General features: G+C 37.1%; 1 protein-coding gene across 1 annotated transcript; it reads left to right on the top strand.

Annotated features, from left to right (window-relative positions):
* On the top strand, nucleotides 1-23,067 carry LOC113081114 (semaphorin-6B-like; the record flags this gene model as incomplete). Its single annotated transcript, XM_026253155.1, has 6 exons — nucleotides 1-949; nucleotides 2,265-2,379; nucleotides 12,824-12,884; nucleotides 12,961-13,023; nucleotides 21,194-21,292; nucleotides 22,978-23,067. Coding segments are annotated over exons 1-6 (534 nt in total), but the record flags the coding sequence as incomplete, so codon positions are not given.
* Between the last annotated feature and the right edge of the window lie 621 nt (nucleotides 23,068-23,688).

The raw sequence follows: 23,688 nt of genomic DNA, 5'->3' as shown, positions 1-23,688 counted from the left end.
CAAATTACCCATGATTCTCTAAAGATATCTCCACCAATCAGAGATTTGTGATGTGCAAATCATGCCAAAAGAATGCTTTAGTGCCCACCAACTCCCATGAAGCACTGTGAATGGTGTATTAGTTAATAATATACTTGTTTCTAATTGCAGTATAATCAGAATCTTTAAATCAACAATTATTTAATGTATATACCATTTTTAATTAGATTTGTCTTCATGGCATTGTAGTTCTGTTCTTTATTAAAGCTGTCATGTACAGAGTCCTGTACCTTTTTTTCCCCCCAAATACTTTTTTGCTTCAAATTAAAGTTTGCGATGATTCACTGAAGCTGGCTGGTTTGGTTCATGGGTTATAACTCTTCCATGAAGACTTTTTTTTTTTTAAATCCCTGTGGTATATACTTGGTGTGTAGTGCATTTCAAAAGTTTATTTCGGTTAGGATGCTGCCTGTGGCAGTACACAGCAGGGCAGCTCTCTAGGTTTTTAAACAGAGCTTCCCACTCACATACGCTCCAGCCCCCTCCCCATTTCTGGCTCTCTGTGAAGACCTTTTGTTAGTTGTCCGGGCAGTTCAGTCCTTGGTCCCGTGTCTTTGATGACAGTGCTGTGACACACCACGCCGACTGGACCATTAGAGCTGGCTGGCACAAATTCTATTGGTGGATTACTTAATTGCTGATCTTAATCTCTGTGGTGATGATAGAGATGTTTTAGAGTCCAACAGAGTCCTTGTTTTATTCACTAAGTGAATGTAACCAGAAATGTGCATCCAGCTAGATCTTCCACCACCTCACCTGACTCTTTTTTGCATGTTCCTGTCATAGTGCCGGAGCTCCAGTACCATGACGACTGTGGCCAAAGCTTTCATCGGGCTCTTCTGGCTCCCGCGGTTTGTGTGTGCGGTCTTCCCTGAGGAACCTGGACCTCTGAACTTTATCCCCACTGAAGGTAACGATGTCTCCATTTCACATGCAATCATTAGGATCAGGGTTGGGCCCCCGATTACTCTCTCAGGCTCTCAGCTTTCACTTTCTAATGCAGAGCAGGCATGTGATTGATCACTCATCAATAATATCGATTCCATGCATCCCAGCCTAACTCATGCAGGTCTGTCTAAGCTGAAAGATGAGAAAAGTGATTTATAACGCTCAGGGTAGGAGGATAAAAAGACGAGAAGCTGAGGAAATCTCCAGGGAGAGTCTTATCACATATTGAAGGAGAGGAACAGATAGAGAAGGAGAGTAATAAACAGGTCTAAAGTATTTGTGTAATTGTACCTCATTAACATTAAAATTTGGGATTTTTTTCACTTACCAAAATTTCACTGACTAATGGTGAATGTGACTACAGGTTTTTTTTTTTTTTTTTTTTTTTTTTACTTTAGAATTTCCTAAAAGTCCTAAAAGATAAATTTAGGCTGCTATATATTTTCTTGTGAAGAAAGAATACTTAAATTGTAGTAATGTAAAATTTGGTAAAATTTATTGATTTATTTGTTCATTTATTTTTTGTATTATTATCTTTTTTTAAATGTTTTTCATTTAATGTCATTTTAATAGAATTGCACTTTATGTAATATTGTTTTATTTATTTTTATTTGATCCTTTTTCAAGCCTTCATGCTTTCCTGTGTACGAATACAACAATTTTTTTTTGGATGACTAACATAAAAAAAAAGAAGACAGCTATATATTTTCATGAGGCATGATAATTGTCATGTCAATTTTATATTTTTTATTAAATATTATTATTATTATTATTAAATGCATATTTGTTTATTTTTCATTAATTTAAATTTTTAATTTGAATAAAAAAAATATTTTTTGTAATTTAATTTTACATTTACTTTATTTTATCCCTGTCTTGAGATGCTTTCCTACTCCCAGCTACAATTGCATTCAAATATCAAACAACTATAAAATATAGTTAGTTGTTTGTTACTTGAAATTGTGATAAATAATCAATGTCAGGTAACAGGTTTCAGGATAAGTGTCATTTCACAGTGCATCTTTACAACTCTGGTAACAAAACAAATTGACTAGGCTGACAGATGATGAGAACAGAGTTTATCTGTGAAAACCACTGAAGAGCAACTACAGGCAGCTGTCAACATTTTTATCTCAAGTGTGACTTGAGTGATCGAACGCCTCTCGCCTTAACGGATCACCTCACCCACACCCAGAAGTGCAATGAAGAGATGATTCAACCCTCTGTCAATTCTTTCCCTTATCACTCACTGTATCATCTACTGCTTTTTCCCTCAGTGGTGAGAAGGTATCCTGTGTTTCTCGGACGACCCCATCACTCATCTTTCAGACAGGAGCCCTTACACATTCAGAGGATCCTGCAGGTCAATCGTACCCTTTACATCGGAGCCAGGTAGGGTGTGAAATAATGCTGATTACCATGTGTGTACCCTGTAATTAGTGTTATATCAGCATCTGTAATTACCTGCACAGAGATGTGTGTTTAAGTAAATTGTGACATTCAAAAACAATCACTTTTAAGATCAAGAGTCTGAATCGCTTCTTCTTGTAGATAGTAATTAAGAAGCTTTCAAAGGCTTTTAAAGGGATAATAAGGGAAAAAAGTGTTGTTCCAAATTTGTATGGCTTTCTTTCTTCTGAAGAACGTATAGATGTTATTACATATAGAAGATATTTAGAAAAGATGTTTTTGACCCATTGACTTTCACTGTCTAAAAAAAAAAATTCAAAAACAGTTGCACCATGTTTTAAAATATCTAATTTTTATGTGTTTTATGTGCAATAATGTTAATTTTGGTAATATTTATTTATTTGTTTGTATATACATTTATTCATTTTTATAATTTTTTTCATTTTAATTTACTCTTTTTTTTTTTTTTTTTTTTGTATATTATTTTTTTTATTTTATCCCTGATCTTGCCTTGATGCTTTCCATTTAATAATAATAATATTTAATAAAAAATACAAAATTGACATGACAATTAATAATAATAATAATTTCCTTCTTCTGGATACAACTATATTCAAATACAGATTTTGTAGTTTTATTTGTAATATCAAGTTGTTATGAAGACAGTTAATTGATAATATGATAGATTTTATGTTTAAACATTTCAAGTAACACAACATATTTTTACATTTTTTCTCTTTTTTGTGATATGCAGAAGAAACTCATACAGGTTTATAATGACATGATGATAAATGTAAATGATGACAATTTTCATTTTCGGGATAAACTGTGCCTGTAAGAAACATTCTGAATTTCTCATTGTGGTGATGCTGGGTTATAAATGTAAAGTCTGGAGTCTGGACCGTAGTCTTTTTAGGATTTGGGGGGTCACGAGGTCAATGATGTTTTTCCTTTCTTGCATTTTTTGACCCACCTTAAGGAGCCGGGGTTAGGAATAGATAAACAAAAACAAAACTTCATTAGGTTTGGCGCTTTACAAAAATAAGCCAATTTTTGTGAATTTACGCAACACTTCCCAAAAATGGCAGGTCCGTCAACTGTGAGTGTTCAAACATATGGTGATAGTTACCAAAAGCTGTAGGGGTCTGGGGGGGCATCGCACTCTAATAAAGGCCCCCATACCATGTCAGGAAATGACCTTCCCACTCGACCATGTCAAAAATTAAACCTCGAAAATAAATATAGGTCACAAAGTGCCATATAACTTGGGACGGCCAGACTGGGCTCGCTCATAAAAAAAGGGCAAAAGTCTTTGGCCTAAAGAAGCTCAACTCAGAGCTGAGAAACTGTTTTATGTACACTTTCCTACGTGGTGCCACTGTGGCCGATATAATTCGATGAAATTCAAGCCCCACTGCGTGCAGTCAGCAAACTGTATGTACCTATCAGTGTCTGAAGTAAATGGAGGTGTTTGCCGTAGCCAACAGAAAATGACCTCTGTGGGAAAGGAGATTTATTTAGCCGATGACTCAAGAGGGAGCATTCAATAACAATGGCAATGCAGAGTGTAATAAAAAGGAGGCAATACTGCTTAGGAGCAAAGGAGAGAGAGAGTGAGTCAGTGAAGTTTCAAGTCAAGGATATAGACAGCCTGGTTTGACTTAATAAGTCTGCAACTGCATGCTCAAGTGTGATAAGGGGTGCAGGCAGGATAAATCCTGTTAGCATTAGCATAACTGCTCAAGACCATGCCCCAGGAAAGTGGCCAGCCTCTCAACCCCTTCACAGTATTACCTTGCCAACGCCTGGTCAGGGATGAGAGGACTCAAGTATTTTATTAAACACGCTCAATTTCCTCCAGAAATTTCTGGACTCCCACACAAGCTACTGCAAACTAGCCCCAGACTTGTTGGGGGAAAAATTCAGTCCAAGCCATAAATAAATACACCTATAAGACAAACGAGGTGTTTCTTTTGTGATCTGTGTAAATAATTAACACTCTGAGTAACTAGAGGAGGGCGGCTTAGATTGCCAGCGGCGGCCTGGTTAAGTCACATTAAATCAAGCTTCAGCCACCTCGTTGTATTTGACCTCGTCGAGAGGTCAGGTCTTTCAATTAGGCTCAGGAGTGAAACTCAACACATTTCACCCTCAAACCTGTCACTAACGGTGCGGGACAGGTTCCGGCTGACCTCTGAGGTCGTGGAAACGCCCCCTGACTGACATACGGCCTCCAATAGTGCAGAGAAATGAAGACTCAGTTGCGTCAGGGCTGCTGTGGGATGCGGGAAGAACGGTTTGAGACCTCCTGTAGTGCCACAATTGACAAATACACTCTCTCTTTTAGCTGTCTCCATCATAGCTGATTTTAAATATATAACCCCATGAGGGATACTGAGTCTCTCAGGTCCCTTTTCTGATTTTTAGTATGGTCATAAATTTCTAGCACTGAATGAGTGCATAGTATTGTAACAAACACACAGTACTGCATAATATATCCCTCAGCATTCCTGCATGAGCTGATAAAATATACAATGAATGCAATGTAAGTCCCGTTGGATAAGTGTCTGCCAAATGCATAAATGTAATGCAGTGTAATAATACAGTAATGGTGGCCAGAGGCACTCCATCATTCAGACATTCTACCAACCTAGAGAGAAGAAAGATGGATAGAGTGAGATGAAATCAAATAGGGAAAGTTAGAAAGTTACAATCCATTACAATGTGGCATTGCCACGTGATTGCTAAGATGTGCTTGTATGGTTGCTTACTGGCTAAAGTCAAAAGAATCTATGCCAGGTCTCTTATATTTTGGTCTCTAGATATTTTATCTGCAAGTTGGAAATTGCAATTCAGATCTTTTGGAAAGTTAAAGTAGATAAGTAGAAAAAGGTTTGGTGAATGTGTTGAAGTTTATTGATAGGGTTGTGCAAAATTCAGAATTGAAGAAATCCATCCATCCATGGCTTGAGGCCTACATTGCTTTTCATATATACAATGCATTTAAAAAAAAAAAAAATATATATATATATATATTTAATTTAATTCTACATCCTGTTTGTTTCAGGGATTTAAAATAAAATTTTAGTTAAAATCCGAAGGGAGCACAACCCTTGGTTTATGCGCATTTCAAATCTTGATACTGATAAAGAAAGAGTTTTTACTGGCCCCTGTATGTTCTGTTCTTGCCAGTGTTCTGCATGTGTTGACCAAATAATCTGTTGTTTGGTAATCTTGTGTAACTATAAAGCCTGTTTTTATATTCATGTAAATGTGATGGTACCTTCGAACTCCGAAACACAACTTTTCTTGCCTTGCTTTGCTGCATGGGTGATTGTATTGCTTAAAGATTGTGCTTACTATTGTGGTGTATTTTGCCGGTTCTCCCAAGGATCAAACTCAGTCAGGGATTTTTCTCTCAGAAGAAAGGACTTTATTTTAAGCAAAACAAAGTCGAGAGCTTGTTGCAAGAAGTTCTGTCTAAATGCTAGGTTGCATCTCATTATATATGCCCTATACAGGGCGTTTCCAAACAGTCAAACTTTCCCTTAGGCTTGCAATTTTGATCCCTCCCTAGGGAGACGCTATGGTAAAGAGAAGAGACCCATTGCATGTTTTTCCAGATGTTTCCTGAGACTTGCTATGGTAAAGAAAAGTGGTGGTCAGGATGTTTTTTGCAGACATAGGCACATTCCTTTCACACAAAGGCTATATGATTCTAATGGAATAAAACACGTATGTATAAGTATGACTAGATTCATCTTGATCATACTTGATTGAGCAAAATCCCACCAATAAAAATCTTCCACATATTCTCCCCTTTGAGACTTAATAAGTCTCACATTTGATTATTCTTATCCAGAGTGCTACTCCATAATCCAGTCATATTAGTTACACTACCTAGTGACTAAATAAGTCACATTGTATTATCTCCAGTGACTAGATTATGAAATTCCACTCTGAGGGATTACTGGACCAAACATCTCTCTCCTTTTTTGATTAGGAGCGAGTAAAAGATCCAGTCTCCCTAACCCCTCTTTTAATAGTAAACATTGTTAAAAGCATGAATATGCAATTGGTTCAGCATTTGCCTGGTTATCACAGTTTTGTATAAAAGGCGTAAAAATACATACAGATACAAATACAAATCACATCACACATTGAATATCACAAGATTATAAGAGTTGTTCTTCAGCTTAGATACCTTATGTATCAATTTCCCATTATTTTGATATCTTTGAATTTAATTTGCTTAACTGTGGCTTTGACTAGTGACCTCAATATAGGAAGTATACAGTAAAATAGTAAATCTCTTGTCATTAATGCCATTCCTAAAAACTTTCCCTATTTAATTATAAACTATGCTCCACATGCTCCTAACTGTAAATCAAACCAGTCTTACATTTTATTATCTTTTCCAACATTTTCTTTATCTATCATTCTTAGCCTGTTCAATTTGATCATTACTTCATTAAATGCTCCCTTCTATAAATACAGCATTTTCCCCAAACATAACACATACTTTTCCTTCTTCAATTCACAAATCTTGAGCTTTTCTATTTTGCTCTTTTCATTCTATTTGTTGCATCCAATTGCTCTATTTTCCCTTCAAATCTTCCTACATCCATATTTCCCTTCTCATAACCTTCAAATTCTTCATCTACCATTACTTAAAATTCTCTTTCCACCTTTTCTTTTCTATTTGTTGGCTCATATCTGCACCCAAGTATTTTGATCTCATTAGCAGTCCCATCATTCTCTCATTCCATCTTCACCAGGGAGACTCTTTGCGAGTCGTTGCAATGGTCTTTCCCTCGTTGGCAAGGGTGGGTCGTTACTAGCACGCCCTTCATCCCTCACTTCATGCTGTGTGGAGTTGTTGAAGCTGGTTGGGGTATTTTAGGGTAAGAGATGTGAACTCAGGTGTCACTCTGTAACCATTTTTCTGATTCATGCAAGGATTTCGAGATCATTTCTGCACCCTCACTGGTTCTCTTTGATGGGGCGAAGCATTCCTTGGTCTTACTGGAACTGCTGTCACCTGTAAATGGAAAACTTCAGAATTTTTTGTTAGTGTTATCAAGTATGCTAATTTGTTCCTCTTGCCAGTCGTTCTTCTTGGTGTGACCTGTGGAAATGTAATGTGGGTTGAGGGCTGTCTTGGCCCCTTTTTGAGTTTTCACAATTCCTGTGCTGTCTTTACTATTTTTTAATTCCTTTCAATTTTATTCTCAACAATTTGCTTATTTAGTTATCTCTTTGTTTTGTAAACTGAGTTCCACTATATCACTGGATAATTTATCTAGGCCTATGTTGCTCAGTAGCACAGGCCTTTTGCCCTGGAAAACACTCAACCCACTGCATTTATTTTAACAGTCAGAAAGATAATATTTCATCCTTTTGACACAATCAGCTCCATCATGATATGCTGAAAAGAAAGTTAAATGTGGGGTGGACAGAGCAAGCGTGCTTTGCTCTGCCTTCCCATGTTATACGCTGCGCATGTGTGGCACTGTTTTTCTTTCTGCCACAAGAAGGACCTAGGTACTGACCAGGAAACTTAACCAAATTCATCCATGGTCATTATTTGTCTGGGCATAAATTTGCCCTGTGGGCCCACATTCAAATTTGTATACAGCTGTTTTGGGCAATTTGATTGAATTGCCTCAGTGTCTCGTCAGACACTCTCTTTCATGCCATACAACACCATCATTCATACTTTTTCACACTCTTTCACTCCCCCCCTTTTTTTTTTTTTTTTTTTTTTTTTTTTTTTTTTTTTTTTTTTTTTTTTTTTTTGCCAAAAACTTTTCTTTTCTTTCTTTCCTTCCTTTTTCCAAAATCTCATAGATTAATTTGTTTAGAATATTAGGCCTAGGCATTGGGCATTTGAGAGAGCCAATTAACATTTCTCAAATGTCATGTGTTTGTCTAATTTAAAGTTTAGTCAAATACTTTTTTTGTTATTGCTCATGAGCGACTCTGAGAAGAGGATTGGAGATCTCTGCATATCTTGGATCCATGACCATCTACATTTCCATCTGGTTATCCCCAGTGATGACAGTATATGTGATTTCATGATTTTGGATCTTTGGAATAATCTTTTATTCATTATTATTTTATTCAGTTTTACCTTAGAAAATTACCTTAAAACAAAATGGAGTGACCAATATTTATATTTTTTCAACCATATAAATTTTTCCTATTGTTCATCAGGATACCCTTTTTTATTTATTTATTTATTCTCTTCTTTCCCAAAGCGCTCAGCATTGTTGTCAAGTATTTAGTTGTGCATTTTCCCCTAGTTGTTTAATGAAACTGTCTTACTATGCCAAATCCAGCTCCATGTTTATCTGATTGGTGAGTCAAGTACTCACTTCTGTCTGTCAAAGTTATTATTTTTTCTTTAAGACACGAGGCTGGACTGGAACCTATTGAAAAGCAGATTGAGAAAGTTAGTTAAAACACAGAATTTAAGGAAGTGCTGTGAGACCAGTGAATAATCAAGATTAAAACATAGTAAATAAAATAATCAAATAAAATAATTAACATTTGAAGCAGTCTCTGTGTGTTCATTGAATCTGCAGGACCTGTGCACTGAAGGGATGGAAGTCCTTCTGATGACATCCTCAGCCTGGGCTGTTGTACTGGGTTGTCAGTCTGTGATGGCACTCAAAGACCTGATGTTGTGGTGTACGGTCTCCGTTGTTTTTCTGCTTCTTCTCAGTCTGGCTTCTGGTTGCTTTCTGCCAGAGTTTTGCATTTCATAATGTTCTTTTAACCCTCAGGAAAAGACTCAAGTGAAAGATTCACCTTTTCCTGCTTTAATTCTGTCTTTCTCCATGCTGAAGTGTGTTCTTCTCTTTCAGGAGGGTATAACGTCCATCAGCCCCTCCCTCTTCTTCTCTCTTCAGCTGTTTGCTGCTTTGCCATTCCTCGACAGACTCCAGTTCATTGCTTTCCTTTGTCAAGGCACTGTTCCGGAAGTCATCTGAAAGTTTAACACTCGGAGACTGCATTAATCAAATGTACCTATGTAACTTCTGACCAAATTGTTTCTGAGCAGTCAGCTCTTTTTCTAATTTTCACTTTTCAACCTCTTCTTTCAGTGGTCCCTTAATAAAAACTAAATCATCTGGTTGAAAACAGCAGTTCTCTTATTCTTTGTTAGTTAAGCAAGTTCTTCATTGCAGGAAAATAGCAAGCATTTTTCTTCTTTGCAAAATGCAGAAATCAGCTACCTTTATTATCTAAATATACTGCAATAAAATAAAATAAACCTTCCTTTTATATCAGCATGACATGCATATGGTAAAATAAAGACTTCAATCATATTTATTTCTTCTATATTTGCATACATGATTCAGAATAATCTGGTATTTGTGAATTAATGTTTCCTAACCAACATAAAATAATTCCTGTTATTGTAAATAAAATAATTAAATTTAATTATTTAAGCAACTAGTTCCCTTCCTATTGAAAAATGCCTATAGCTTTTGAATCCAAATGTCTATTAACTTGGTCACCCAATCTTGCTTTCATTCCACATTGCACAAGTTATTTCTTTTATTTTTGACATTTACACAAGCCCAATCTCTGAAACTCTGTAATGGATTAACTTTCATACTGTCCCAGGGATAACAAGAAACAAATTTTAGATGTCTTCACGTATTAAAAAAGTTTTAAGCACGTGCATCTTTTAAATTCATCTTTTAATAAAAGTTGTTCAATAATAAATGCATATCTTATTTTAATTAATTTATTATTATTTCTATATTCCACCATATCTGCCATTTCTATATTAGTCCATTTCTTGGAACATTTGTATTTATTTTTCTCTAAAACAACCTTCATACAGTTGACTTTATTGTTTTAGGGCTCCTGCATTCCTTTCTCAACACCAGTCTCTGTAACCTGATCACTCCCAAGTGATGGTCCAGGAGGGGAGAGCACCTCTTGCTCCCCCCATGTAATACAACTTTACTGTGGAAACGTCCTCCTTTGTTCTCACTCCCACTACACTGGGCTCAGAAAATTTTCTCCCCTTTCACACAAACATCCTAAATGCAAAAATCTATTATAGATCTTGGTTCAAACTTTATTGATGCTATTTTCCTAAACCCATTCACACTTTCTGCACTCTTTATTGAGCCAGAGTGCTTATTCTTGCATACTTTTTCCCTTTATCTAAGGGATAATCACACATTAATTGTCCTTTTATTATCAAGGCTCATAATACATTCATCCCTCTCAAGTGGATACTAGCTGCGTCCAACTCCACCCAGCCACCCTGAAGTGACGGTCCAAGAATGGTGCGCAACTTTTACCCACCCAACACGGAATTTCTTTGTTCACACATTCATTCAGTCCGGACACAGATACATTCACACAACAAAACACAGCTCTTCCTAGAGCTCGCTCTACCTAGAGCGTCCTTAAGGGCCCATCTATTCAGTCCTTCGAGAATTTCACTTATACATTCTCAAAGCGGTATCCATGGGACTTTTCCTCGCGATTCCTTAACTAATCTGCTTATCCGTTTATCACTGTCCTACCTGGCACAGCTATCCAATAAACACAGACCACAGCATGCCATGTCTTTCTGCCTACACCATATTTGTCTTAAATCGAGGTTGCCTTTCAAGGCCTTCCCATTAATAACCCAAATATGTGCATGCAGTTATTTCTTCTGGAGTAAAACCCCTTTTTCAATTTAGATATCATATTATTTTTCTAAATTTGGAAGAGCAGATTTTAAGTGTCCTTACCACTCAGAGCTGACCAGTCAACAACACACACTAATTATATAAGCAAAAATGCTTACCTTATTCTATGGTGGCCACCACTGTGTGTGTGTTGCTCATCAGTCAGCTCAAGAGCAGTCGTCCACTCTGCTCCTTTCCAGTCCCTTCGTGGTCGCCAAATCTGTGGTGTATTTTGCCGGTTCTCCCAAGGATCAAACTCAGTCAGGGATTTTTCTCTCAGAAGAAAGGACTTTATTTTAAGCAAAACAAAGTCGAGAGCTTGTTGCAAGAAGTTCTGTCTAAATGCTAGGTTGCATCTCATTATATATGCCCTATACAGGGCGTTTCCAAACAGTCAAACTTTCCCTTAGGCTTGCAATTTTGATCCCTCCCTAGGGAGACGCTATGGTAAAGAGAAGAGACCCATTGCATGTTTTTCCAGATGTTTCCTGAGACTTGCTATGGTAAAGAAAAGTGGTGGTCAGGATGTTTTTTGCAGACATAGGCACATTCCTTTCACACAAAGGCTATATGATTCTAATGGAATAAAACACGTATGTATAAGTATGACTAGATTCATCTTGATCATACTTGATTGAGCAAAATCCCACCAATAAAAATCTTCCACACTATATAAGGCAAGTACTGTGAAAGTGTATGATAATTTTAACCAGGGCACTTAGTTGCTGCCCTGTTCAGAGAGTAAATGGCCAAGGGGATTCATTTTAACAAACCACACAGAGAGGGATTAAATATTTCAGTAGTCAGTCTCGTCAGACTCTCTTCAAGAACATACAAACACACTCTCTCTCTCTCTCACACACACACACACATACAAAATCTACGTTTTTGTTAATGTGTCCACAAAGCAGTGATGCAGACGGAAGGCTGTGAACGATAAGATCAATACTGCTGCAATAACATGGGCTGGTCTGTGAGCTTGGCCAATTCACAGATTATAACATTTCAGACAGAAGAGAGAGAGAGAGAGAGAGAGGCACACACACACAAGATTTGAAATTCTCCATCTCTCTCACTGGGCCGCACAGCAGCTCTTAGACCTTGATCAATATTCAAGCATAAACCATGGTACTCTATAACACCAAACATGCCATGATTAAAAGAGATCAGATTCATAAAGACTTTAATAGACACCGCAAGGTTATAGATAGATTATTAAAGTGGTTGCTGGAACTGCTGTAGCACTGAATGCTGTATTCAAGATGAGGAGCTGCGTGCAACATACATGCAGTGTGGGGGTGGGTTATGAATTATGGAGGGGAAATCGGGCATATCATAATGCAAAGAATCGTGATTATGTAGGACAGATGTGGTGAATCGTTTAAGTGTTTGCACTGAGACGGCGGATCAGGGTGAATTAATGTAGGAACAAGAATGTAATATTTATTTGTTAAACATTTGATGAATACATATGCTTCAGTATGTGAGGCTTGGGAATTTAACTCTTCAAGATACTTTTCTTGTTTTAAGCATACACCTAATTAAATGTGAATTAAATAAAAGTGTAAATCTTATTGCGTTATATGTTTTAATAGTACATTTATTTTGTTTTAAAGATGTTTAGATGATTCAGACATTTCTGACAAAGAAAATAATTATTTTGCAGTGTTGTTATACTGTGCTGTGGTGGTTCACAGTCTCTCTTTGTGCCTATGTGTCAGAGATGACCTTTTCCGAGTGGAGCTAGACAACGTGGTGGGAGAAGAGATGTTTTACAGCAAGGTGAGAACAGAAAACAAACACATGCATTATGCTGGAAATGAACAGTCCCTCATAACTGAAGTTCCCTCTGTTACAGAAGAGGACATGGGAATCCAACAAAAATGACATCAGAATCTGTAGAATGAAGGGAAAACATGAGGTGAGTGGATGTTGTCACAAATTATTATTATTATTATGATTTCCATTATTTAGGCATTTCTTAATATGCCCAGTAATTTTCATTGAGGGAGACTGCAAACACACACTCATTTATTCACTTTAAACACTTTTATATGTGCATGTCACATTATTTGTGTCCCTGCTCACACTTTAAGGTGCCATCACAAGAGCTGCCTATGGCAAATTTTCCGATTTTTATTTTTTGTGCTGTGTGCCCCTGCAAAAATATAGAGGGGTGTTAAAAGCTGCCAGCATTCCCCATAGCTCCCCACGCATGACCACTACAGATATCTTCCTTTCACACACCCTTTCTCCTTCATCTTCTGGAATGCTGGGTATTTTTTCTGACTTAAATGAAGAGTGTAAGGGAGTTTTTATTGAAAGGTGCCTGTGTGGGAAGAGTGAAGGATGACTTAATCCCCTCCAGGCAAGAAAAGAGTGAAAAAGAGAGAAAATTACATATTTAACACAGAAAGTGACACCTGACATTGAATCTGGCTGAAAAAGTGTAAGACAAAAGCATAAGTACAGAAGAGAGCAAGTGAGATGAGACATACAAAGGAATGGAGAGAGAAAGCGAGCTGTTGTCCCACCTGTCTGCCCTAGGGATGGGTGAAACACACAGAGAAAGACTGGGATGAGTGAAGGGGTTGCTGAAAGAGAGAGGTGGACAAGAAAGATGTTAAATGGTACCGTTCACTTAAAAAAATATATTCTGTCATCATTTAATCATCCATATGTTGTTCCAAACCATTTTGATTTACTTGATCTTGTGTTGTTGTTGTTTTTTTTTTTTTTGTTTTTTTTTGGGGATGTTCACAAAGATGGTGAATATCAGATTAAATCTACATAGAATCATGATCTAGGATGTCGTAAGGTGCATGAATTCTGAAGTTGCACTGCAATTCTTCAAACCTACAGTGTATCTGAAAGATCAGTTTCAGTGTGGTTGGTGCTGTTTGAACATAGACTTAGTGAACCATTCTGATTCTGGATTCTAATTTTTAAGTTGCTTCTGTATAGTCTAATGTAAATGAGCCACTCTGAATCTGAATTCTGAATGTAAATTCTAAATGTAATTTGTTTTCTGCTTGAAGATTCTTCAAAATTTCTAATTTCATGTTCCACTAAAACAATAACAGTTTAATGACAAGGAATACATTTGGAAGGAGTAAATCGTGACTTTATTTTAATTTGGGGGTGAGATTCTCCTTTAAAATGGCTGTAGATATATAAAGGAGAGATTTAGGGCAAGATAAAGAGGGACTGTTGGGAGGGAAATGAGAGCGAAAGAGAGAATTGCCCTCTTAGAGTTAATAAGTCTGCAAACATGAGAGGTCATGCAGAGATGAATGAGAGACGAGACGAGCTCTTAAACTGAGCCTAAGATTTCACACTGAGTGGACACTGATATGCACAGATGCACACGTCTGCACAAACACGTGCTACAGTATATACCCATAAACATCGTCCTCTAGTCCTCCTGTGTGAATCCTTTCATTTTTCAATGTGATACATTTGCCACTAGGGTAATTGGTTTTGGTAATTAAATCTTTCTGCATGGCTGATCTAAAAGGCCACGCGGATGTTATTGGGAGGGAAATTCAATCTCCACATCTCTGCCCCTTTTATCTGGATCTGCAGGATGGCATTTTGAATCTCCAATGAATGGAGATGCAGTTTCTTCTCTTCTCAAAAGCAACTAGGATCATATATATACACACACACAGAGACTCTAGAGTTGGTTTAATGCAAAGCAACTGAAATGCAGCCACTGCATACAGAAATGAAATTCTGTTCCAGTTCTAGACACATTATGATTGACAGCACTTAGATTGTTTCACCAATAATGTGATGATGCAGCTCACTGCACTTCCAATTACACACACCGGCACAGATGTACATCATATTTAAGAACCAATCTGAATCGAGAATCTACAGAAACCAAAGTGAAACACTTTACATGTATACAATATTATATGTAAAATAATCACTCTGAATCAAAAAGAATCAAAATTGAATAGAAGTGGAATCTAATTTGTAATTAAATATAGAACAGACTCCGTGTACAGTTTGTGTTAAAAAGCAGTTAGTATCAGAATGCTGAACCTTAACATTAACAAATAAACATCCATAATAGAGATTCTGAATCTTATGGTGCATTTCCCCTGCGTGGTCACTATGCTCTGCTAGGTTCGGTTTGCGTTTCCACTGCAGTTTAGTACCGTTGCGCCGGCTCTATTGCCATGACTCCTTTAAAACTTCTTCAGTCCGTGTTGCCTCATCAAGCTCTCACTGGATCCGCCCCTCTGCTATCAACCAGAGGAATGTTTGTACAGGTATCTCCTCAACAGACAACGAAAAACAGCATTTTTTTGGTTGATTAAAAAAACGTGTGCTCGTTCAAAACAGTTGCATTCGATCTTCGCTGGCTGTGCTGATTTAAATCTACAGTAGCAGGTCTGTCGTGTCTCATGTCACAAGTTCAATAACGCAGATAGTGGCGATTCTCTCCGGCCAATCAGTGATCAGCAGAGTTTTGACGTCACATTTTGGTAATGGTACTTGGTTGGTTGGTTTTTGGTCAACTGTGGTGGTACTGAAAAAAAGTACCAGGTACCCAGTGGAAAATCCCCCAAAAGTGAACTGTACCGAACCGTACTGTGCAGTACCAAATCAGTGGAAACGTGCCATTAGTGAACAATTCTGGACCTGAATTTGGATTCTCAGTAGAAGTTGTATTTATTCTTAATGCAGTGTCCAGGCTAAATATGAATTCTGAATCTAAATATAGATTGAATATATAACATATAATCTATGTGTAAAGAAAATTACTTGGAATCTTAATTTTGATATAAAAGGAACCACTTACAACAATATCTATTTTCTGAATTTTAAGACTAAGTGCTTTTTTGAAGCTTTGATTTTGTTTACAGTGTGCAATATAACGTGTTCATGTTTCGCGTGTAAAAAAAAAACAGTATTTTTCACACAATTCACCTATCTGTATACCGCTGTTTTCACTGTCATTAAAACGGGCTGATGACTTCCTTGTTCTATAAAGTCCCTCCTTCAGAAAATACGTAACGAGTTCTGATTGGGCCAGCGGTTCCTGTGTTGTGATTCGACAGCATCTGAGTGCAGGCTGCCCTCCTGGAAATGTGATTGGGCTAGTTTTGAGAAGCAAGTGGGCAGGAGCATGTGCTGGAGATATACTTCTAATCACAGGAGCGTTTTTACTAACGAGAGGCAAATGAAAATCGCATTCGATTTTTTTTTGCACAGCCCTAACATCTAGTTAACAAAGTTAAACAGCGTTGCCCTTTGTGTAATAAGTTACAGAAACTGTTAAACGCACCAACTTAATAAAATACACTTACCGGTTGTGGTCCATAAACAACGCCTTCTCCAGACAAAGAGGGAACTGCTCCATCTTTCAAGAATAAACTTTGTCCGAATCCGGCATTAAACTGATTGAGATTGAGGAAGCTGTCCTCAGCAAAATGTGCTGCACATAATTTTACATGTGGATTATAATTTTCGGGAACCGAGTTAAACATAAATTGTAACCATTGATCTCTAAGTACAGCGTCCCTGGTAAGGCCAAACAAAGATGATTTGTTTCGATGACATGGCGACAAACACAAACGCAGCTCTTCCTCTTCTCCGTCGGAGCACAACAAGGCCACGCCCCCTTTTTTGTGTATTCATGTGGGCGGAGGTTAGTCAAAAAACTGTTTTAGTGACGTCATTACTGCACTAGAGGGCTGTAGTCCAAACGGGTCGTTCGTTGTAAGCGAATTCTGTTCTCACTTGGCATCGAACTTTGAGCTTTAGAATTTTACAGATATTATTTCTACTCTAACAACAACATTACACACTAACTAAAGTTTAAAACATGGGATCAAGAAGAACGGGACCTTTAAGACTTTAATCTTCAGACTATGATTCCATTCAGTCGGAGGATATCAAAATATGTTTGGTATTTGAAGCCTGTTTTAGAACATATACTGTTTTCTTTTCTCATGTGTATCCTAGCAACGAGCTGCGTTTCTAAATGTTTGTATTGTTGTGATCCTCAGTCAGCTAGTGTATGATGCCCGGGTTATTTCTGTCACCTTTTACAAAGTCATCAAGTGTATGAAGCCTAGTATTTAAACAAGATTTTAAAAGACCATTTAGAGTTTAAAAGTCGTCTAGTGTATTCCAGCCTAAAGTCTGAACCCAAATTTAGAATTTGAATTCTCAGTTGAAGTTGCATTTGTATATTCTCGATATAAACAAGTCGCTGTGAATCCGAATTCTAAATCTAAAGGATCCAAACTGCATATAAATTCTGAATCTGCACTATATAAAGATGTGAATAGAAATGACTTCTGAAAATGAAAAAAACTAAATCTTAATTCTAAAAGAACCGCTTTGAATCTGGATTCTGCATCTGTGAACCACTCAAGCACACCCTAGCTAATCGCATCTAACTTCACTTTGTTTGATAGTATTCTGTTTGTTGTTTTTTTTGCCTTATGTTTTTGTCATATTCATTTGGGTTTGCACACTTACAGATCTATTTTTCACATTCAACACACTTTTAGGGCACATTTCATCGCCTAGTCCTGATTACAGTACACTCAGTCTCTCACTCACGCTTTTGAATCCTTAAGCTCCATGATTGATTTCGTTAGCCTGCTCTCAATGTTAATGTTAGCCCATGGTGTGTTCACCAGCTATCAGCGTCAAAGTGTATGAGGGGGCGTAGATTAGCCCTAGAGCAAAAACACAAGCTCACACAATCCCGCTTTCTCACACACACACACACACACACACACACACACAAACTTCAATTTTCTCCCCACTTTTGTCCATCTCTTGCTTTCCTAGTCTGTCCTTTTGCCAACTAAATTACACATCCTACACAACACCATACTCTGTTCTCTCTGGCATATTTAGACTAATTTAGTGCCTGCTGTTAATGTGGTCCCTGTCTGACCACCACAAAAACCACTACAAAGAGAATCCTAGAGATGACAGCATTGCCACGGGAAAGATAGAGACAGAAAGGGGAAAAAGAGGTCCCTGCCAACTTGCTTGTCCTCTTTCCTTGTCAAAGCTCTGCAGTATTCTCTCTCTCCTCTCATGGTTGGAGAAACAGACTCAGTTGAGCATGTAATGGAAACTTCTGGACTTCTGAGAGTTAGCTTTCTTATTGTAAATATGACCCTTTTATTATGAGGAACAATGTCTTAAGTGTTTAAGTGGATACACGGGAGCTGTCCAGAATTATGCTGTATCCAGTCAATTGACCTTGCTGCGTAACAAATAATGCAATGTTCATATTAAAAGCATTTCGGAGTGACAAACCAACCTGGAATCCTTAAACTTAAGCGATCATTAGTGACACAAAATTAAACAGAGCTCTATTATTTAAATGAGCATTGTTGGCAAAAATAGAAACCAAGCAATCATTAATATGTTCTATTCAATGCTTGTTGCTTTTGACAGTGTTATTGTTAACTATTTTGCCTTCATAACTAAAGTTTAATTTGAATTATTAAACTAAAATTGAGGTAAAAGTAAATGAGAAAAAAAGCACAAAGTAACTAAAACTAAATGAAACCCGAAATTTTAAAAGCTAATTTGAAATCTTAATAAATATTTTAACAATATATAAACAGTACTAAACACTGGCAGTCAAACATGTTTTAAGCTTTCATCACTTGTTGCAAGCTTTTATCTCGACTTTTGGAGTTATGAGGCACTGTGAGTCTGTGGATGGTTTATGGTGTTACTGTGGGATTGCATTTTAAAGGATTGCGTTTCGATTTAAAGATATCAGTGATCTAGGAATGTAGGGAGTACAGATGTGCAGTGTTGGTGTGGATGTCATGTCTAGAGATTCACCAGAGAAAAAAGAGAGAGGTCAGGGAGGAAGTCACTTGTTCAGCTTAGCATCTGTTCGAGAAAACATCTGCCAGAAGACAACGTCCTTTGACTAAGGCTCTCTCACACACAAGCTTGGGTGGTAAACTTATCAGGCACCCAGTATAAATAATTTAGTACTTGACACCAACAGTGAGAATTTGCAGTGATAGTCAAGGCCCTGAAAGCCGGATAAATATGGCTAACAGGATAGAAAGACAAGGGTAAGAGAAGAATTTTACAAATAAATCTTGATTTGAAATTGAGACAACGACCTTCACTTCCTTCACTGTGATAAGCTTACAGAAATAATAAAATTCACTCAAACCTCATATTGTTATTCCAGTTATTCCTATTTTATTTTATTTTAGACCTATATATCTATCTACCTAGGTTATTTTAGTACCAAATTATTATTTTATTTTTAAGGTCCAGTTCTGTGCTTCTTCTCAGCTTATTAATAGTTAGTAAGTTAGTTGTTGAGTTTAGGTATTTAAGGGATCTTAAATATTGTCATGCAAAATGAGGCATTAATATGTGCTTTAAGTATTAAAAAACAGCCATTATGCTAGTAATATGCATACTAATAAGCAACTAGTTAATAGTTAGAGTAAAGTGTTAATTTGTAATTTTATACGCCTTATTGTATATTAAATTTTTATTAGCATTGCTATGATCTATCTTTTTTTCCTGTGACTGCTTTTGTGTTTGTGTTGATGCTTTGGCAACAATCAAGCCGATAAATTACTACAAATTGAAAAAGCAGAGAGAAGAACAGTCTGGAAGAGAAATGCTGGGAGTGGAAAGGGTGGGTTCTAGAAGGACACAGGAAGGATAAAGGGATAATTGGACTGGTAGCAGGAGAGGAAAAAATAAAGGGATGAAGAAAGAGAAGGCCATTGTAAAACAGAGCAGAGGGCAGTTGACGGTACAGAGGATGTCCAACACTAGAGAGAACTCCTAATGGACTAATAAATAGTGTGTAAATGAATCAGGCCCCTTTGAAATTATGAAATGAGGGGATGAAAATGAAAAGAGCAGGTGATGGTGATATAAGGGCTGGAGTAGGATGAGAAGGCCGTTGTTGTCTATCTGGGGGACGTGCTTTATCACTAAGCAGACCAGGAGCTGAGGCCAAGTGTTTGGACTCTTGAAGGAATTGCCGAATCAGATTTATGAGTAGAGTTATGGGGTTTATGTGCACCGAGCTCCTACAGAGACTCAAACACACAAATACACACACACACACAGGATACATCTGAATCACAGCACCCCCACCACCTACACACAATCCCCTTATGATAAGAAAAGCATATGTCTTACAGAGACGCACATAAACAGGCCAGGCGCACTCATAGCAATGCATTGTTGGCTGACATATATATATATATATATACACGATTTAATGTGCCATTATCAGCTGTTATGCTGTTAGTTGATGATCTATCGCCAGTCTGCATTGCCAGTCTGCATTTTAGCAGATTTTCACCCCTTGCTCTTTCTTATTCTTTATTGACATGAAAGGACTGTACATTGCTATTGCTAAAGCAGTAAGAAAATTTAAATAGCAAATAAAGAAAACAAGCCATTTAATCAAATTTTCTAATTTTTAATTAACTAATAAAAGTGTATAGTGTCAAATTAGAAACATTTAATTAATATAATTTCATAATTTTATTCAATAAAAAAACGAACAATAAAGAAAAAAAAGCAATTAGCAATGATTTCTTTGTTTTACCGCTGAAAAATAAGAATCCTGTGAGGACCTGAGCATCTGGAATAAAACTCACTCCCCCTCTGGCTCCTTTCACACGTCCTCTCTCTCTCTTCTCATCTGAGAACAGATTGCTGTGATCATGTAGCCCCATTGCCAACAGGTTGCTGCCCATCAAATGGTGCCACACTGGCGCGCACACGCAGGGTACACATTGGTGGGGGGTGGCTCATGGGGTGGGGGGCATGACATAAGCTGTCTCTATTTCACATTTCTTAAAGCCCTTCACAGGTGCAGGGTTCAAACATGTGCATTCAATTGAACTGAGGTTGAGCCCGAATGACTCTCTGTAGCGTGCCTCTGGTTTGCCAAGTCAATTGTTTGTACAGATGCAAACAATCCTTGGAATAAAATTGAAAGTGCTGAGAAATGTGATGTCATTCTAAGAGGGAATTCGTTCATGAGATTTTGATTTGGGAAACAAATGACTTCTTTTTCTCAATCTTTTTTTTTTTTTTAGGATGAGTGCCGTAACTACATGAAGGTTCTGCTCAGCCGGCAGGGCGGATTGTTTATCTGCGGAACCAATGCCTTCAATCCGTTATGTGCCAATTATACAGTGAGTACTGAATAATTGAATACACACTTGTGTAACACATGCACAAAAACATATTATTTTGGAAAATAACCACACCCTCTAGTCTTCAATTTCTCCATTGTTTTGGCAATGTTTTTAGGCTCTGTATTTTCTCATTACATTTTTCTTACTTTACACATTATTATTTAGCTGCTTTTTCACTTTAAACTTTTTCACTGTACACTTCAGAGCGCTGCTTGCGGCATTGTTCTAAATGACTCGGGCTTCATTGGGTCACCACGCATTTCTCACCCGGATGGGATTCTGTTCAAAACCCCCAAGCAGAAAGAATCTCCCCTGCCATTTGTTTATGCTCTGTTTTTCCACCTGCATGGCCATCAATATAGCCAGAAGCACCAAGCTGTTTCTGATGACCTCAAGAGCAGAGAGCTGTCATTAGTCAGTCCAGATGCTGTTTTTCGTGCTTGATTTATTCGAAAAGAATGGTAATGCCACTCAACGGGCACATTGTTTGAATCCAAGACTCTTGAGTGTGTGTGTGTTTGGGTGTGTGTTGCCTTCCATCCATCTGGCCAGTGACTCTGTCGCCCCCAGCATACGTGAATCACATTAATGTAGGGTCTTAGTTGTTTGTCCACTTGCGGCATCAACTTGAATACGGCATATATAAATGCTGCACCTGAGCACAGCTGCGCCTGCCTCACATATCAGATCCACTCCTGATCCAATCACACTAATGATATACCTGCTGAATGAAGAAGAAAAACACATAATTACTAATTATCGGCTCTGCCGGATTGCAACCTGCCTCTTTCAGGTTCGAGAAATGCACATATAAATAAGCATGCATATACATAATATACTTTAATACTTAATAATATAATAAAATATATTTGATAACATCAGCTGACAATTCAACTGTGGCCATCAAAGGAATAAATTACATTTGAAATTATATTCAAATAGAAAACAGCTAGTTTGCTTAAAAGCATTTAAAATGCAGATTTGTTGAAGGTTTTCATAAGAAATTAGTTTACAAAGTAATTTTCACTGTTCACCAGTAATTTTAGAAACCGCTTATAGGAGCAAAGTTACAGACATTAAAATAAAACCGTAAAATAAAATGTTCATAAGTGACATCTGTGCTAACCCACTCTTGACAAGCACCTGCTGGTATTTGCATCAAGGGGATAGAAAAAGATAAAAGTTTGTGTATGAAAAAGTCTTGAGGACATGAAACAAACTCAACCTGTCGGGTTTGAAATGCACTATTGCAAATCTGTGCAAAATGAAAAGAATTATCGCACACCTGTAATGCAACATTACACCTGTCAAGAGTTTGAGGCTTCTCTAGAGGAAGAAAAATATAGTCGAGACAGAAAGAGGGAGAGTGCACAGGTTTATTTATAGTTCGTTTTAATGGCCTGAGAATAATTTTCAGCTTGATCTGTAATTGTGCTATAAATCGCCTGTGGATGTTTTTTGAAATTAAATGTTGAGCATATGTTTTAGTTTGCTTCTGTTATTCTGCACTTCTCATATTTTTCTCTTTCTGCTTTTGTGTTAGTAAAGTGTTCATTTGTGAGAAAAACATTTATTTAGCTAGAGTCTGTTTTTCACCTAATTTCTGTATTTTTGCTAATTGCATTTTTCTCTAATTATTGAATGTGTTTTCTCTATGTGTGTGTGTGTGCGCGCGCGTGCAGGGAGACACTCTTGAGATGGTGGGGGAAACTGTCAGTGGGATGGCTAGATGCCCATATGAACCGAAACATGCCAACGTGGCCCTGTTGCAGGTAAGACTCCAGCATCGTCTTTCTTCTCCATTGAACATGACTGCAAAATGTCCCTGGCATATTACAGTATTAAATAAACATATAAAGCACTGAGGAAAAGCTGATGTCCCTGTTGTTATTCTCTAACTTAATTACATGCTAGTCTTTTGAACAATATTTATGGGTATCTCTCACTCTAATCACGCACATATGCTGTCCAGCATGTTCTCTGCACAGCATTACAGCTTTACTGCTTCCTGCCATGATGAACGTAATGTAAATTAAAAAAATAAATTTTATATATGAAGATGCATTACACCAACGAAAGTTTAATGAGATCATATTTTTAGTTCATAAGGCAGTGCCGATCCATCAGTGGAGGCGAAGAAACAAAGTATTGTTGTTTTAAACCAATTTACCAACTAATGAGTATAACTAAAGATGTATGAAAGTGATAACGCATACACTTCTCTACCACAGGGTAGTAGATGTTAGATGGAAAAGGGGTCTTATATATATACATACATATATATATATATATATATATATATATATATATATATATATATATATATATATATATATATATATATATATATAATCTCTAAACATTATTATAGAGAGAGACTTTATATAGTTTGT

The sequence above is a fragment of the Carassius auratus genome, unplaced genomic scaffold, assembly GCF_003368295.1.
Source record: "Carassius auratus strain Wakin unplaced genomic scaffold, ASM336829v1 scaf_tig00033146, whole genome shotgun sequence".
NCBI classification, from domain to species: domain Eukaryota; kingdom Metazoa; phylum Chordata; class Actinopteri; order Cypriniformes; family Cyprinidae; genus Carassius; species Carassius auratus.
Note: the sequence above shows the minus strand (reverse complement) of the source record. Positions and strands in the feature narration are given on the sequence as shown.